This window comes from Ceratina calcarata, unplaced genomic scaffold, assembly GCF_001652005.2.
Source record: "Ceratina calcarata isolate Rehan_Ccalc_2016 unplaced genomic scaffold, ASM165200v1 scaffold153.2, whole genome shotgun sequence".
In the NCBI taxonomy this organism is placed as follows: Eukaryota; Metazoa; Arthropoda; class Insecta; order Hymenoptera; family Apidae; genus Ceratina; species Ceratina calcarata.
The window spans coordinates 45,287-64,470 of NW_017136529.1; the positions used below are offsets into that span (position 1 = coordinate 45,287).

The 19,184-nt window shown below is 39.3% G+C and overlaps 1 protein-coding gene and 1 long non-coding RNA gene across 3 annotated transcripts in view; one reads left to right on the forward strand and one right to left on the reverse strand.

The window, feature by feature from the left end:
* The first annotated feature begins 44 nt into the window (after window positions 1-44).
* On the forward strand, window positions 45-1,827 carry LOC113465215 (uncharacterized). Its single transcript, XR_003390057.1, has 3 exons — window positions 45-484; window positions 803-1,050; window positions 1,238-1,827. It is a non-coding gene; the product is annotated as an uncharacterized LOC113465215 (long non-coding RNA).
* A 9,507-nt stretch (window positions 1,828-11,334) lies between these two features.
* Window positions 11,335-19,184, reverse strand: part of Ptx1 (pituitary homeobox homolog Ptx1) — a 23,236-nt gene continuing 15,386 nt past the window's right edge. For both annotated transcript variants that reach the window (XM_026819541.1, XM_026819540.1), the window contains one exon: window positions 11,335-14,259. In XM_026819541.1, coding sequence (XP_026675342.1) covers window positions 13,597-14,259 — 663 coding nt within the window. In that variant the 3' untranslated portion in view covers window positions 11,335-13,596. The remainder of the gene's footprint in view (window positions 14,260-19,184) is intronic.

The window sequence follows — 19,184 nt, forward strand, 5'->3', positions numbered from 1 at the left end:
GAACGCAGACGCTTTAAGGGATCAACAGTCGAAAACGCTCGTCGATTCTTTTTCTGGTATAGTTTTCATTAAAATGTTTTATATTCAATGATTTGATCATTTCATTTCTTGTATTTTTCTTACAAAACGAAGGAAAGAATGTAATATTGAAAATCTGCTATTTGAAAAATGCCGCCAAGTTTGCAGCAGAAGTAGCATATCACAGCGTATGTTACATCGGCCAATCAGCAGCGTTGATTCATGTGACAGCTCGCCGCTCGCCATTATGCGTCGTTCTCTATCGCACTCTACCGCTGGAAATTTTCAGACGTACGTATTATCAGCTCTGTAAATTTAATTTTTTATACGTCGTATTATATTTTGCGTACTCCGATCGTTAAAAAGTGTCAACGTTAACATATTACTATGCGAATAATCATAATTAAGAACTATGTGCTCCGCTGTGAGGTTGGCGTCACTTTGGCTTCGACTACATCAGAGAATGGTAAAACACGTAAATGATATGATTTTTCTGCTTTTGGTGTACTAGATTTTAAGAATCGTGATGATTAGAGACTTTTTTTTGCTATTTCCCAGATTTCCTTCCATATAATTTCGAAATTTCGTAACTGTCGATCCCGCCACATTCTCGTCTAGTTCAGCGTCGTTTTCTCGATCAGTAAAGTGCGAACGTTCAAGCAGTTCAGCTTGGACATTCATTATAATCTCGTTTCTTCGTCTTTTTTATTCTAAACTTTTATATTTTATAATATTAAATTTAATAGACATTGTGTAACAATCTCTCCTATTTTGTTTGTCCCAGAAATTTTTATCCTGGCTGCTACAAGGGTATTATTTAGTGGCCGCGCGCAATGCGGTCAGTAGAATCAGTGTTTGCTCCGATTTTCAATTTTTATTTGAAACATATCTTTTTCTAATTCACTATTTCTAACTCTTGATATATTTAATTGCGAAGTTACACTTAATTTTGATTAGTGTCGTGATTAGAATGAAGTCTCGCATGAAGAATAAAAAATAGAAGAGCCACGTGATACTCGTCGAGAGTTCAGTGTAAGTATCTTCGCATTTTTTATTCCAAATAACTTTGCTTTTCTATTTTCACCAGTTCAATCATTTAATAAACTTGATTAAAGCTTTGTTCTTTGAAATAGAATAATAGAAATTCGAAAAATGATTAAATAGCTCTATAAGACTAACAATAAATCATAATGTTTATTTTCTTTTTAATCTGTTACAGTTTTCATCTTTATTCTTCTTTTCTGATTGGCTGGTGGTTGATTTCTATGGCATTCCTCCACTTTTGGTAGCTGGTACCTGGCATCACAACTTTTGGTCCCTGGTACCTGGCAGCCCACGATTTTTTAGCCAGAAGTGGACAGAACATTGATAAAGGTTCTTATCGCAGTGAGTCACACTTTTAAATTCCTCCAGTCACACCATAATGCCTGGACGAAAGGTCTGGAATAGCATGGGTGACTGGTTGTATTTTATATTTGTTTGACGAGCATAATGACCCTGAGCATTTAAATATTATTATAAATGCTCCGGAATATTAAAAATTTTATATTGTATCATGTGATGTATCAGCTCAGGTCAGGGCTTCTTGTACTCGCGATATATATCATATTAATGAGCACGATATTGAGTACAAATATTATTGAGAAACATAAGTATTTTTCAATGTAGTTAGTAAGAACTTATAGTCTAAGAGCTGGTTACATAAACTGAGCTTGTCATCGCTACATGGCTGATTTCTATTGTAAAATTGTTGTACACACATGCAAAATATACATGCATTGATTGAATGTTATAAAAATTGCGACTAAAACCGTGGCAGATAGTTATCAAAAGCGCGCTGTTGCTCGAGCGCTTTCAGCTAGTACTTAAATTGAAAACGCGGCGAGTGTTTTCTGAAAGCGTTCGAGCAACAGCGCGCTTTTGATAACTGTTTGCCACGATTTTAGTCATGTTTTTTTTTCTCTCATTTTGTATATGGCTTTTTTAATATATAAATGTATGTGATGAATTTTTTAATTCAAAACCACTTTCGCCACTAGCAAACTGTCTGCCAACAATTTTCCGCCTTTCTTAAGAATAAGTAAAAACTATTTTCATAATTATAAATAAAATTTTTAATATTTAAACCACGGGATCGATCTGGCAGATAAGACAATTTAAACTTGAATATACAAAAGGAAACTTTTACAATAAGAATCAGCCATGTAAGAATAACAAGTTTTTTTATAGCTAGCTACAGTCTACAAGCTAGATATAGTTTCAGTCTATTAGTAATTGCATGGTCAATACGCTTTTACGTGACCACGTAGAGTTTAGTTGTGAAGTCAGATGTCCTCCGACTTCGTGTCAAGTGTGATGAAGTGTAAAGTGTAATGACAAATTCTCAGATTTGATTTTAGAATACTAAATGGTAAGTATCACTGTTGATATAGTTTTACTCAGTAACAAACAATCCTAAATCTACCTAAAACCACGTTTACTTATCCTATCCCAAATACTCTCTCTCCTATCCTGTTTTGACTATTAGACCCCGATTACTCATACTAACTAGTTACAAGGACAAGCCAACTTATACCATCAGGCAGATTTCTGTACGGCGTACTTGTGTGTAGAGTTACACCGTTTAAAAAGTTCCTGGAGTTTCAACTTAAGAACTGTTGTATTTTATTCCAACCTTGGAGTACAAAATCGTTATTAACTATCTTTTCTTTCTCCGATTTCGCGATACGTAACGATGATACGAAATTATGTATCAGTCATCATGTTCCGGTAATAAAGGTGCAATATTCTCAAGATATATTGCAGTAGCGTTCGTGACAGTAAAATCTAGATTTGATCAATCACTTAAAGAAATGTATTAGATTTCATGTACAAGAAGTCATCAGGAGTAGACTTCAAAGTCAAAGCGTATGAAAGTCCAATATGAAAATTATTTTCAAGTTTGACATGAAGGGTTTCTCGTAGAATATTTAAATTGCTATTTATTGTTCTGAGCATAATTAATCTTGAGAGTTCCTAATTCAGTTTCAATTGAATTAAGGTCTTTGCTTGCTTCTGGAAATAACTCGATTTGCTGAGAGTCTTTCTTTCTAATTAAATAAAGTTCTGTTCATGTTTTACGTCTAGCGTCTTTTAAAGTTGATTAAACGAAATAAAAGTAGAATCATTTTGACTAACAATGTGCAAAATTCTAATCATGCATTTTTTAGATCAGGGTTTTCAGGCTCTCATTCTGTGTTTACTTGCCAGGATCTTGCTCACGTGCCCAGGTGCAACTTGAGAGTGTGAATCTGTTTGTATGATGAACTCGGATGTGGAGTCGTCCCGGGACGACTCCCGCAGGGCCCCTGCATCCGAGCAGATGAGAGCCCGTACGTACCGTCGTACCGGATGAGTCTGTTGTCTGTTTTGCCTTTCTTAAATACTCTACAAATGTCTATAAATGTAACCATAGGAGGGTCAGATAGGCAGGTAGTCGACTTCTGGTGCGCCCGTTAGCACGTAAGTAGGTAGGTACTATTCTCGCGTTTCCGAGGTCAAGAAGCACGGTTGCATAGACCCGTGATTTTCGGATCCCCGGTCTACGCGTGCTTCCAACTGGGGCAAAATCGCCCGAAGAAAGAAGAAGTTACTGCTGAAGAGACCCACGGGTATTGTATGCACCCTTGGAAGAGGGAAACTATCAACGATTGTGCATTCAGAAATTATGTTTATATAATTTCCCAACTACAGAGTCACCCAATTTCTGCTTTGTCACTATGCTCGCCTTATTCTACGAATAATCGGTAATATTAAGTTATATATAATTTAATATTGTTATTTTTTTATTGTGTTCCTTCATAAAGTATGTAAAAATTCTTCTGCTAATATCATTTTTACTTGAGGTGGTATTTAAATAAGTAGGTTTTATTAAAATTTAAAGATCTGGATGAATATATGCTTAACAAATGAAAATGCCAACAGTGAAATATAAAAAATGATAGCAGCCTTCTTTATTACTGCCTAACATAAATGTGTCCTCTAGTGGTAAAAAGGTTCCCCACCTTTGGTATAGCCTTTTTTGAGTCAAATTTAAGATAGGTTTGTAGTTACTGTAACGACATATCCAAACCTTTAAAAACAAAAAGCACGTTTAATATAAGTTGGTAAAGAGACAGCAGATATTTGAATCTACTGTTTCTTCCCTTAATTGAGGGTTGCGATTAAGTAGCGCGTAAATTCGTTCCTACCTTCTCCGTACTTTTGGGTAAAAAATGGATCTAAAGGTTGAACGTATCGTTACCCAAAGGAGGGAAAAATGAAAGTAAGAGCCCAATAATTCTTCAAAGGGTTTCTTAATAATTTCCGAATGGGTTTTTTGAGGAGCTTTGAAAAAGTTTTCAAGATGTTCTAAAGTGCAAAATTGTATACGAATAAGACGTATGTATAAATATTGAATCAAAAGTAAACTACAGAAGGAGGAGTCGGTAAAATGTAATTAAAGAAAGAGGGTGGAAAATAAATGAAAATCAGCAGCGAGCATTAAGGACCTATATATGTGGTAAGGTAATAAAAATAAAGGGAAAGGGGGACGGAAATAATAGAAGAAAGGGTTGGTTCAAATGAGATGAGACTTAATCGCATAGAACTAGATGAGAGTAAGTACATAAGATGAAACGAGTCACGTAAAACGAGATAAGACTAGATAAGCTAAAAAGAGATGAAACTAGGTATATAAGATCAGAGAAAATGAAAAGAGATGAAAGTATACGTACGACGTATACACGCTACGCGTCCAAAGTTTTGTACGCTTCACCGAAAAATTGTTAATCTTCAAACTGTTGCGAGTTCACGTAAACTACAAACGCATTACCGCGGTCATTTAAAAAAGTGAAATCCTTTCGTTTTGGCGTTCCTCGATGACTTAAAAAAATGCCTTCTTTTAAACTTTTAAGAAATTTGCTTTTAAAACTGTTCTCTCCTTCGAGCAGTTTCAATTGTTTAAATCTAAATCGGCGAACATCCCAACAATGTTCGTACTTGAAACGAAAAGAGTCGAAACGTGACTGACGGAAGATGAAAAAAAAAGGAGACGAAACCCTATGAGGTGAAACGAAATGGGAGTTAATAAGTTGAAGTGAGATGGAAAGAGAGAAGAAAATGATGGTATGGAATTGTGTACATACGTATAGAGACAGAGAATAAGGAAGCGTGAACGTACGTGATGAGCACGCGCGCGCGCGCGCAGAGACTCAATAAACATTGACCGGAATCCTCGGTAAGACCTCGGGACTAGGGGGTGTTTGCCGGAGCTGAGGTGTGGATTACCGCTGCTTTCCTTTATTTTCCTCCATCTTTCCTTCCGGACGTTCGAAGACGTCTTTATTCCTGTGACATTGTCAAAATAAAACGAGATTTGTCAATCTTTCACAATACAGGAGACACTCCCGCGCGCACCTTCGGTGAAATGTTTTCAACCGATGAACGTACACGAACGTAGGTCGATAACAATGACATCACGATTAGCAATTGCGATCGTTACGTGAATGATCGACGTATAAATCACAGTTTTCAACAAATTCCTCAGTGTTGATCTCAGCCAGGTTTATACTTGCGTCAGAGGAGTTCGCTATACTTTAGTCGTTCTACCGCAGTAGCCGCTATTTAAGATCTCGTTTTGGTGGGATTAAGAAATCAGAAACAAACGGAACGCGTGGCTCGTGACATTCGCTTAGATTTGTACGTTTCTCTGTTACTGGTCCTGTTTTAGTTTTCGGGGGCGAGCGGTACTCTTAAAATATACTCCTCGGAGCATCTAAATCATGGGCCGAAGGGGGCTTAGTGGCCGTCTCGCTACCCAGCGAGGGGATTACATACTCCTGTTCCCTTTTACGTTCCTCCACCTTACAAACGAACGCTTCAAAGGCGTTCCATCCTCCGCTCAACTGAACTGAAGAACAGGTGCTAGCGACTCTCCTCGAATAACGATAAAACAAAAGCTAGGAACGCGATGAATCATACACCATAGTGACTCACCGATTTGTTCGTTTCGAGCATCCACATTTATTTCGTGTCCCTTGGTCCTGTACATTCTCGTTAATTGAGGTCTACTACGGTCAATAGGATCATTTTCAACAAGATCTTCTTTCAACCAAGTTTAGAATCAATAATGAAATTATTAACTAACACGACTGTACAGCTGGATCGAACGGTGATAAGAAATGAAATTTCTGCAAGTTATGTGTAAGCACACACGTGACCCAAGTGCTGGGCAAATATTTTAGTAAAATCGTGTCGGATCAAATTAAATAAAATCAATCGAAACATATTAAACATGTACGCGAGTATAACAATGTGTTTAATTTCCGTATCTATTTAATATCTTTCTTCCTTTATCTGTGCTGTTTGACGTCCGCAATCGTTATCAATAAGCCGATTAACATCTCGCAGATACTTGGTCCTGGTCTATTCTCGTTTTAACACAGATCAGATGACTGTTGTATTTTTAAAAAATTTGTTATATTTAGTTCTCTTCTGCAGTCGATGATCCCTCTCCTCGATTCTCCTACTTAATTTCGATCTCCACCCTTTCCCTTCGTTTTAAATGACTTGCTTCCCTTATACTGTCTATGTACGTATACGTACACGGTTACTTCCACCGTGTAGTTTCCTCTTCAGAGGCACTCTTTAACTTAAATAGGAGGAGGACAAGACCTCCATTAAATTCATTAGCCCATTAGTGGCCTCCGTGGCCCACCCTCGACCCTCAAAGATGGCGTCTTCCACGCTTCGGTCTCCAAGCAACCCTCTCTATTCTCTTCCAACCCCTTCCAATATATACGGGGCGAGTCTCGCCATTGGGCCGAGGTACGGCACTGCTCCGGTTAAAGTTTTAAAAAAAATTACAGCAAAATTTACATTCCAAAAGTTGCGCTCGCAATGCATTTATTATCATCATTTTATTTTTTCACGAAATACGTTTTACGAAACGTAATCGCATGTATTTTTTTCTAAAAATAGGCAGCGCCAGAGTATTCTATATCTTTCGTTTTTTCTATGATCCGCTGAAAAAATTAAATATTAACGATATAAATAATTCGATTGGTTTTTATTGTCTCCGTTCAAAATTCTTTCGCCTCGGACGTTCCAATAGCAATCACCATTGTTCCCCCCTTTTAATACGGTTGAAAGTCTTTTTTTAGAGTCGCAATCATCGTGAGTGGAAATCGTGATACGTATATGAGGATTCGGTTCACTTTAGTTGAGTAGTCCCGAATTCTTTTGCTATAGAAATAGAAACAAATGTATACTTACTTCTCGTGGGAATAAATATTTACTTGCGCCTGTTGATTTGCATAAAAATCTGCAGTCCAGTATGTATTATCTGCAGTACATATGTATGCATGTACAGATACAGTTAGTAGTGACGTTCCTCAACGAAGATCGTCCGATCGAACCTTCTGTCTGCACAATATACGTAGACGATTCGAGCCAAATTGTTGTTATCTTTATTATCTTTACTACCTTAATCTTTATTACCCGAGAAGATCGTAAAATCGTTAACATCTGAGACAAGCTTCACTCGCAACGTTTCCTTGGGACTCTAAAACGATTTTATTAATTGCCGTCGCTTTATCTTCTTCAAACGACGGAATCGTTAAAAATTATTGTTTTACGACCCGACGAGAACACCTTTGTGGATTTCCACGAGATAGAAAAGAAATAAGTCGAATCTGCCGGTTTAACTCGACGTAATTTAATTGTTAACTCGAATTTCGTTGAGGCTATGTTCAGACCGTCGTTAAATTTGTTGTCACTGTACGTAGTACAAGAAGATAGTTTTATGGATTACTATCTGTGACTTGTATTCGCATTTGTGCAGAACGCGTGACAACCTGTTCATTTATACGAAACGTGTAATATTCCGTGGTGTACGTTTATCAGATACTAGATCACGTATTACGTATACGTGTAATAATAGGAAACATACGGAGCGTAATAACTTAGACACGTACACGCGCACAGGCGTCTTCTCATACATACGTATGTACGTTGGTCCTTGGCCCCGTCTCGCGCCATTACCGATCCTCGTGATATGTATACGTTTAGTTTAGTTTAGGGGTTGGAAACCGCGCTGTATATACGTGTATAGCCGGGACCTGCGCCACCCTCCCGGCTAAGGGAGGGTGCATAATTTATCGCCTTATGCCCTAAAACGTTACGTTACACGCTCGGTTATGCGTGTAAGTAGATTCAGGATGTTGCCCGTAACTGTCTGGTAAATGGCCCAATCATCGATTCAAGGATTCATTGGCTTCTGAGCATCAGACACGAACAGGTCGATGTAACGTAGGTCCTGGAAAGGGTTTGGAAAGAGTTCGTATGGAGTTCGTTTGTTTCGATTCCTGGTGCTTAAGGATGCATTGGCTATACAGTCAATCACAAAAGTTTGTTTTTTAGAAAAACGCATTTCCTATAATTAGAAAGGAATTAGACGTCGGAAGAACAATGCTAATAATAAATAGATATGTGCTAAAAAGTATACAAGGAAATATCCAATTAATTATTGACGCTGGCGAGAAGCTTTTTATACAGAAGTTGTAAGCACTGACATCAAAGGATATGACAAGAAAGCATTTTTCTATGCATTTTTCTTCTAACTTGAGTATTTAACAAGTTAAGCGTGATTAATTGGCACTTTATGGGTACTGATAAAATTCGACTATTCCATCGTCGAAACAGCGAACTTTTGACCAAAAATTTCGTTTTTCCTCAATTACTCCTAAACCGTTGGACTTACGGAAAAATTGCATATGACGTTTCTTGTAGAGGGCGAAGAGATCTACAATTTCCATATAAAAGTTTTTCGCTAGCGTCAATACTTAACGAGTTATTAACGAAAAATGAAAAAACAGTTTTTTGCAAATTACTCGTAAACTATTGACTCTAGCGAAAAACTTTTATATGGAAATTGTAGATCTCGTCGCCCTCTACAAGAAAGATCTAATGCAATTTTTCTGTATCTCCAACGGTTTGGGAGCTATTGGCAAAAAACGAAAATTTCGCAAAATCTGAAGGGATACCCNCCATTGTTCCCCCCTTTTAATACGGTTGAAAGTCTTTTTTTAGAGTCGCAATCATCGTGAGTGGAAATCGTGATACGTATATGAGGATTCGGTTCACTTTAGTTGAGTAGTCCCGAATTCTTTTGCTATAGAAATAGAAACAAATGTATACTTACTTCTCGTGGGAATAAATATTTACTTGCGCCTGTTGATTTGCATAAAAATCTGCAGTCCAGTATGTATTATCTGCAGTACATATGTATGCATGTACAGATACAGTTAGTAGTGACGTTCCTCAACGAAGATCGTCCGATCGAACCTTCTGTCTGCACAATATACGTAGACGATTCGAGCCAAATTGTTGTTATCTTTATTATCTTTACTACCTTAATCTTTATTACCCGAGAAGATCGTAAAATCGTTAACATCTGAGACAAGCTTCACTCGCAACGTTTCCTTGGGACTCTAAAACGATTTTATTAATTGCCGTCGCTTTATCTTCTTCAAACGACGGAATCGTTAAAAATTATTGTTTTACGACCCGACGAGAACACCTTTGTGGATTTCCACGAGATAGAAAAGAAATAAGTCGAATCTGCCGGTTTAACTCGACGTAATTTAATTGTTAACTCGAATTTCGTTGAGGCTATGTTCAGACCGTCGTTAAATTTGTTGTCACTGTACGTAGTACAAGAAGATAGTTTTATGGATTACTATCTGTGACTTGTATTCGCATTTGTGCAGAACGCGTGACAACCTGTTCATTTATACGAAACGTGTAATATTCCGTGGTGTACGTTTATCAGATACTAGATCACGTATTACGTATACGTGTAATAATAGGAAACATACGGAGCGTAATAACTTAGACACGTACACGCGCACAGGCGTCTTCTCATACATACGTATGTACGTTGGTCCTTGGCCCCGTCTCGCGCCATTACCGATCCTCGTGATATGTATACGTTTAGTTTAGTTTAGGGGTTGGAAACCGCGCTGTATATACGTGTATAGCCGGGACCTGCGCCACCCTCCCGGCTAAGGGAGGGTGCATAATTTATCGCCTTATGCCCTAAAACGTTACGTTACACGCTCGGTTATGCGTGTAAGTAGATTCAGGATGTTGCCCGTAACTGTCTGGTAAATGGCCCAATCATCGATTCAAGGATTCATTGGCTTCTGAGCATCAGACACGAACAGGTCGATGTAACGTAGGTCCTGGAAAGGGTTTGGAAAGAGTTCGTATGGAGTTCGTTTGTTTCGATTCCTGGTGCTTAAGGATGCATTGGCTATACAGTCAATCACAAAAGTTTGTTTTTTAGAAAAACGCATTTCCTATAATTAGAAAGGAATTAGACGTCGGAAGAACAATGCTAATAATAAATAGATATGTGCTAAAAAGTATACAAGGAAATATCCAATTAATTATTGACGCTGGCGAGAAGCTTTTTATACAGAAGTTGTAAGCACTGACATCAAAGGATATGACAAGAAAGCATTTTTCTATGCATTTTTCTTCTAACTTGAGTATTTAACAAGTTAAGCGTGATTAATTGGCACTTTATGGGTACTGATAAAATTCGACTATTCCATCGTCGAAACAGCGAACTTTTGACCAAAAATTTCGTTTTTCCTCAATTACTCCTAAACCGTTGGACTTACGGAAAAATTGCATATGACGTTTCTTGTAGAGGGCGAAGAGATCTACAATTTCCATATAAAAGTTTTTCGCTAGCGTCAATACTTAACGAGTTATTAACGAAAAATGAAAAAACAGTTTTTTGCAAATTACTCGTAAACTATTGACTCTAGCGAAAAACTTTTATATGGAAATTGTAGATCTCGTCGCCCTCTACAAGAAAGATCTAATGCAATTTTTCTGTATCTCCAACGGTTTGGGAGCTATTGGCAAAAAACGAAAATTTCGCAAAATCTGAAGGGATACCCCNAGTCACTATAATTTTTCAAAAACCCATGAATTGATTTAAAATTTTACAGCTAGCTTTATAATAGTAATAGGAATCTATAAAAACAAATTCAAGTATCTGGCAACAAGTTTAAGTATCTGGCTAAACATCCTTAAAATCGAACGGTCAATCGAAGAAAGTGAAAAATTATAGCAGAGAAGAGGGACGATCGGAGTTGTACAATAGAACAGTGGAGAACAAAAGAATCCTGAAGCCTGTTAGAACAGTTCATTTGGAGAATGACGATAGACGTGGGACGCGATGTAAATGATGTGTACCACCAGGACTCTGTAGGAATTAATTAATCAATTGTTTATTCGTGACTAGATTACAAACGGAGTCCTTTAATCAATTATCGTCTCAATTATCGTACAACTTATTATTGTTTACAATCGATTAATTAGCGATCAGTTAGTCGTTCAATTATCGTACAGTTATTCGCCCAAATAGGAACGCAATTATACCTACACGTTTACTGAGTGAATCAGGGCGAATTGAAAAACATACGTGTTGGTAATCTGATTCGCTATGTTAAATAGATATACATTTACAACCACTATCGATAGGATATGTATACATATTTATAGATAATTAACGTGCGGGTAGTCGGAATTAATGTTTAACCGTAATTCGTACGACGCTTTCATACAAAATATTCGTTCGCTCAAAGGGAAAAAACTTATATCATTTATTTATCTCTTCACTGTTTATACATATACATTACACGTTATACTCTTATCGCTATTACGCGCGTCATCGTTCTTTATTCCTTTTTTTATTATACACATGTATGAAAAGGAACGCGCGCTGATCGCTTTGGTTACTTACGCTAATTAGGTAACTAATATCTATCGTTATGGCGGACGACTATTTACCGTTGCTGCTATCGTTGGAAAGAGGTGATCGAATAAATTATTAATTCGCGTGATCGTGGGGGGTATGAGAGAAGGACGGGAAGCTCTCGTCGCCATATAATATACATACATGCGTATGTCGTAACAATAAATCAATCGGAAAATCAGCGCGTAAAATAAATATAGCAGTTATGTACACGGCTACACGTATTGCACTTTAGATAGTATACCGACGGTCGTTCTCTAATTTTTGATCGACCTATACTTTTAGTCGTGTCGATCTAACCTCGACCGATTATCCCTTGAAAAATTCCAAGTATATATACATTAAAAACGAAACTCGAAACCCGAGTACCTACTTGTTTATTTATATTATTTACATTATTTATATACAATATTAATACCCAATAATGGCATTCAATTTTAGTATTGAACACATATTCAATATTAACACCGTACATATTGTATATTAATATTGAGTACGCGCATTCAATATCGATAACGCGCAGGTATTCGAATCCGAACAACATTCCCGGGATCTATTAACGACGTAACAGGGGCTCTTTATCTAATATAGTTATTGAGTATTATACTTTGGAACTGTAGTAATCTTAACGTTCTCGTTTCTACAATTATTTGGTGAACTCTGACTAGCCTCTGTTGCATTTACAGCGGACTTGCACAGACTTTTCGACTCGTTCCAAAAACAGACTGCGTTTCGAACAGGTCCTGAAAGGTTAACGTCGTTTTCGTGGTACGAATCATGTCCAGTAGGAGTCGTAGACGTCCTGCACACATATTCAGCCCGTTCGCAGGAATTGGTACCTCTGGAGGTCCGTGCGATTCGTTGTGCGGTTGAAACGTTCGACAGAAGTCTCGGGCTTGTCGATCTCAGTAAAAGTGACTATAGTAGCGTTTTCTCGATATAAGTACAAATGTAAAACAAAGAAGGCGAATGTGGATTTCAATGGAAAGACGGGTTGAAACATTGGGCGGTCATTTTACGGTTTCTTTCCTAATCGGTCACGAAAAGCTATCGCGACTATCGATATTCGATTAATCTGAAACGGATTGATAATCGTGATTACGTTCGGTAGTCTCTAATTGTAGAGTGCGCTGTTGCTCATACAGTTTTCTAAAAAATAACTGCCCTACTACCGAACGTAATGAGTAATTGTTTCGTTTAAATTTGAAGTTATATCGAGAAATCGATGTACGTCGCTACGAGTATGCATGTACATACGAGTACTACATATATACAATGCGTCGTTATGTACAACAGTATGTACATGTAATTTGAAATATACACTATACGAGACGTATTATATGAACGTGATACACGATAATCCCATACGATATCATATAATTATACAGACCCCGTAAATGCAGATGCGCGGATATTGCAAACGAATAAGAATAAGGTCCACGATCAGTATTAATATTGAACGTACCCAGTGATAATGGTAAATGAAAGTAACCATGCATACAATATTAATATTGAACACCTGCATCGAGTATTTAGGGTGAATACACGCATTCAATGTTGGCATCGAACACGTTCTAATACGCGTCTCAAAGAAACAGTTCGGGGACGTGGTAACCGTACAAGAAGTAATCTTATGCTTCTCTTTATCTCTCTCTTTCTCTCTCTATCATTTATTTTATTGAGTATTAGACTTTTCGGGAGGGTAACGCGAGTTAATACGCGATCACTCAGACCTGCGCTCTCGCTTCTACGCTGTTTGGCGAATTCTGACTAGCCTCTATCGCGTACTGGCAAGCGCTCAACGATCCGACCGACGGCGCCCTGGAGCCAACGGGACTCGCCGGTCCTGAGACCGGAGTCCCAAACGGGCTCGTGTTCAAACTTGCCTTTAACCTCAACGAGGCTATGCTGTCTCTGTAGTTGTTCGAGGCCATCATCGTGCAGTTCTCCGTCCTGTAGTGATGGTGCGGATAGACGGGCGGCCCGTAAGGCGCGTGAGGCCCCGGAGGTCCGCCGTAAGGGCACGCACCGCCGCTGCCGGACGAATTTATCTGGCCCGTGGTCCCGCTCATCGGGATTATCGCTCCTTGATGGCCCATGTGGTTCGTCGACGTGGTAGGGTTGAAACAGTTCACCGGGCTCATCTGGCTGTGGGTCAGGGGCAGAGAGTTCACCCAGGGAAAGTTCTTGGTCGTCAACGGCGACGGGACTTTGCTGGCCCAACTGTTGTAACCATAGCTCGTGTACAACGATTCCGTATCCGCGAACGATTGGCCTATGAACGTGTTCAAGCCTGCGCCGAAATTTGGCTTGAAGTCGACGGAGTCCGCGGCTGCGTTCGCGTTCCTCGTCTGCTTCCGCCACTTCGCGCGACGGTTCTTGAACCACACCTGAAACAAGACGAATCGATAGTCTTCATAGATCGGATCGACACGCGTAACATGCGTTCCACATAACTGGCCACCGTTTAAAAGCATTACGAAGTTTCATTGTCGTTTTGTTTGTTTTAACGATCTTTGGTTTGTCCAATTTCTATGTTCTTTCTATGAACGACGGTAAAAGATGAAGTCGTTTTCATTTTGGACGTTGAAACCCCAAGGAGCCATCCCTGGCAATTATCCGGGTGAGCGCACCCGGATAATGGTCGCTCTTCCGTGAATGTCGGGTTTCCGGTGCGAAGGGGCGGTTTCAGGGTGAAATTAGGAGCTGGAGGGGTGGTTTTGAGGTTGAATCGATGGGGGAGAGTGTGGAAGATCGATGAGCGAGGGTGGAACGCGAAAAATTATCATAATCGTTGAGGGAAGGGTGCAAGATTCGTCTAATGAAGAATAACGTCGTCGGCAATCGGGATTTTTCAAAATTCTATTCGACGATCGAAAAATTAAGAAGCATGGTTCACGTCGTATGAAACATTCTCCTGTTAATATATTTAATTTTATTTTAGAAAATAATAATATCCGTTCCTGTGAAAACCAGTTCGAAAAAGTCATGAAATCAATGAAATTCGTCAAGTTCTCTTTTTAGTTGTATTAGTGATTTTAGATAAATCCAAATAAACCTAGTTGTCTAGTCCCTATACTCGATGAAATCTGGAAAATCATGAAATCAATGTAAACTTGCAGCACAATACAGCAAAAATAGCTAAATAGGGAACCCTTACTCTGTCGCAAAGTATACCCTTATTTTTTACATGTCTTGATAAATTACCAACATAATTTTATGTTGAATTTATACTTAAATTGTGAAAGCGATCACTGCTCAATCGGAAGATTTGATGAAATCCTCTGATGCATTTACGAATGCTTACACGATCTTTTCTCCGATCTTTCATCCGCGGAGAATTAGATGAACGTTCGATGTTATGTACCGCTGGTAGAATGCTTTAGAACTGTTTCTGGTTTATGGGCGCGGCCATTCTTCACGAAAAGGGAAACGGAAACGACTCTCGCGCATCTTCCCGAGAGTTTATTGATTCTCGAGTCACCCAGGCGTCTTCCCATCAACTTCACCCGCTTTCCTCCCCCTTACGATCCTCTTGCGACCCCATTGGCTTACGGGGTTCGTCCGGAGGCTGTTCTTTGCCAAACCCAATGATGTGTCGCGAACGAAACTTTCTTAAAAAATTCCAAATATAGTTGTCACGTGTTCGAGAGCGCCATTCTTAAACGATGGAAGGAAAAAGGAAAACACTTTGTCTTCCATCATCTTCGATTCGTCTTCAACGACTTTCATGACATTAAAACCGAAGCAGTGGAATAGAATTTTAATGGCGTACAAGTTTATCGACTCTCGAGACTCACTTAAACTTCGGTCTTCCCAAGAACTTCTCTACCCCCTGGCGACCCTGTTTCGTCACGTTTCTTAGAAATGTATAGATTCAAGGAATAAAAATGATGCGAGACGAGGAGTAAGCCGGCAATAAATATAAACGTATCTAAACTTGTATCACGCGCAGAGAAAATTCATCCCCTCTAATCCGATTTGCTTAGTGCCATTTAACTCGCCAAATCACCCCCGTGTAATATCTACGTGGCTGTCGGGTTCCTTTGGGGTGTTGGAATAGAACCATACGTGACGGAGAAAAGACGATCTAAGTGAGTCGGGGGTGAAATGAGTTTAGGGGTGGCGGACCTGTTAAGGATTATTGCAGTTAAGATATGGGGATGGGGAACGTTTCTATTCTTTTAAATCAGTTTGCATTATTTCAATTTGCGAAGAACGCCGTAACTCATTGAGGACTGACTTGTTCGCGGTTTACGTTTTAAAATAAACCCAAGATCTTTAATCAATCGGAAGTTAGTAAATGACAATGAACCCACTGGAGATTACAAAAGTAACGCGAAATGATACTTAACAACTTACAGTACAGCTAGTAACAATGAAACTGAGCCAATTTGGGCTTGTGTTAATTTCCCCTAGGGCGATAAAATTCAAAACCAGTAATAAGTCTACATCTTATTTTTCAATGCTCGATCTGGCATCGATACTGTTGAATTTTAACACAACTTTGACGCGTCAAAAACGTAGACTTATTACTCGTTTTGAATTTTGTTCCCCTAGGGGAACTAATACAAGCCCAAACTGGCTCAGTTTCATTGTCACTAGCTGTACCTTACTGACCATCGAAGTACTGACGTCATAGGTCTATTGTTTTAGCATTTATGTACATTCACAAAAGGTCTCGTGTTCAGTCACGCTACATTATTTTCAATAAATTCACTCATGTACACTATTCTAATTAAATACTTCTACTTCACATAGTTGAGTTCTTCGTGTTTATTAACCTACTGCAACGTAAACGTTTCCAGGTGTATGAAAAAATAGAGCGGTTTTGTTGTAATAAAGGGTCCGTGTAATGCGAAAATGATAATTTCATTATTTACGATCAAAAATCGGTTCTGTGGAGGGTGGAGAGCCGGCCGACGCACGGTGGGTACTGGGATCTAACTTGGGGTGACGAAACTGACCCGTTCAGGGTAGGAGGTTGATTGATGAGGGAGCAACCTCGATTGGTCACGGCCTCATTACGTTTATATAAGCCTTAAGCTTTTGTAGATTGAGCCGAACGCTCAACCCCCGAACTGTCTTCGGAATTAGGGGTCGGGGTCGTGATTTGATGAGGTTTTATTGCGTCCAGAATCGAATGGAAAACTTACACTGCTTAGATTCTCTATTATATCTCTTTAGCTCGGATTAGAAGTGTCGATTTCGCGAGGTGTCGTAACGTCAGGCTTCTTGCGATTTTGATCATCGATAAATAATGGTATGACGTCGTATGAAGGCGGAAGATCGAAGAGGGACAGTGCCTGACGGAAGGGAAGAAGGACGAGAAGAGAGAAAATAGTTGCATACACAAGAAATGGGAAAGAGCGAAGAAGCAAATACAGATACAAGGGTGTATGCGTGTAATGCATAAAGTTGTGAAGAGATCGCTGAAACGCGAGGGTGGAGTAAGAAGAAGAAAGAGGGGCGAGGGTGGCGGAGCGGCGGAGTATAAACAGGTGAACAGGGTGAATTCGAGCAAGAGGGGGTAGCAAGAGCGAGAGAGAGAGAGAGGAAGCAAAGAGAGAGACGGAGGGCCTCTATCAGAGGCGGAAGAGTGGGAGAGCGAGGAAGTGGAGGAGGAAGATAATATTGATCCCCTCTCGTATGCTCCGCCTTCGCCCTCGCAGACCCTCTTCTAACGGACGCCATCATTATGTTTGTTATGTTATGGTATCCACCGAAACCCTCTTCGTTCTCAAATTTAAACCACGTACAGAAGAAAAGAAACGGAGAAAAAGAGGTGCGATACAGAACGGAAGAATTAAGACTAGAACGACGGCACGAAAAATGTACGATGCACATCGTAAAATTAATCGTGTTAAATATGTTATAACAAAATGGCGAGCTGTATTCAAGTTTTTGTATCGAAAATGTCTACAGAGTGTCAACCTTGAACTGCGTTCAGAAGAGTAGAGACGGAAAAGGAACATGGCATACAAATTAAGATGACATCGTGAAATGTACTGCAGGCTGTACGTAAATTCCAAACATTGCCACTGGACTCGTTGGATGTTGGGGTCCGTAACGATAGATCTATTTAAACGAGGCGTGTGATCAACGCTTATGTTACGTAGTTAGGTCAAAAATATCTAAGGTAGATGACACTTCATTAAATACAAATTCTCCAAAGAACCCGGAAAGCCGGAAAGCACTGAGGCTTTCCCAAGGATATCGTGGGAAGCTCCGGGATATCCGGGAGGCTTCCCAAGGATTTCCACGCGGCCGTAAGGCTTTTCTTTAGTATAACTACTGAATGGAGCCACTGCTTCGTTCCTTTTTCAAGACACGCTGTAAACTTCATTCCTTACCCTTTCATTCACCGATGTTACTCTCGTTCGAGAAATTAACGGCCACCAAGTCTATCGAGGAAATTCCCTCATAGGAATCTAACCATTTTCATGGTCACATGCCTGCTGTAACGTCAGATATTTTCAAAAGCAGAATATTTCCATCGCAAAAGTCTGCAATTCACTCGAACAGAGGAATTAAATATGAATTTCGAGGAAATTGCGAGTCACAAATTTCGCAGCTCGCGACTCAAACATTCTTAAATACGTAACGCGATCGTTTGTTCGTTAAATGAGTGTCATCTCGGTGGTCGTCAAGTGAAACTGGAAACGAAACAGCGAGTTCCTCTAGTTCTCTCTTCCTTCGCCGTTCGATTCGCTTTCTATAAAGTATAATACGTGCATATACGTAGGTTCCTCTCCGTCGTACTCTCTTTCTCCCTCTTTCACGTTCGCTTTTATAGATTTTTTTTATCGCCCGCGGTGGATATTCCCGGGGATATTCGGATATTCGGATATATATTCAATGTGTTGGCGAAGAGCTAACGTTGTATGGATATTAAATTAACAGTGGTAAGCCCCGCTGGTGGTATTAACAACTTTGCGAAAGATTAAGCCGAGATTATGAGGGGCTCAACTTGTATAAATGTGTGCGAACTCGTGATTTTTAATGCTTGTTAATTCTCTAACGCTTTTTATCTCTCCCCGCGTTTCCTTTGCTGTTATTATACGTACGTACACGTACGTATGTGTATGTGTACGTATACAACGATAATTACGACTAGACTAGAGCGTTCGAATCGAATTCCTCTTCGCAATCTTTAAACAGGTTCGATGACCATCGATCACGGTCATTACTTTTAGATCAACCCATTGCCCCTTCTTCGATGAGGCTTCTTGATTCTAGTCAGATGAATTGTTAACACTAAAAAGACTGAAACTTAGTATATACCTATATTACCGAAAAGCAGTCAAAATGATTG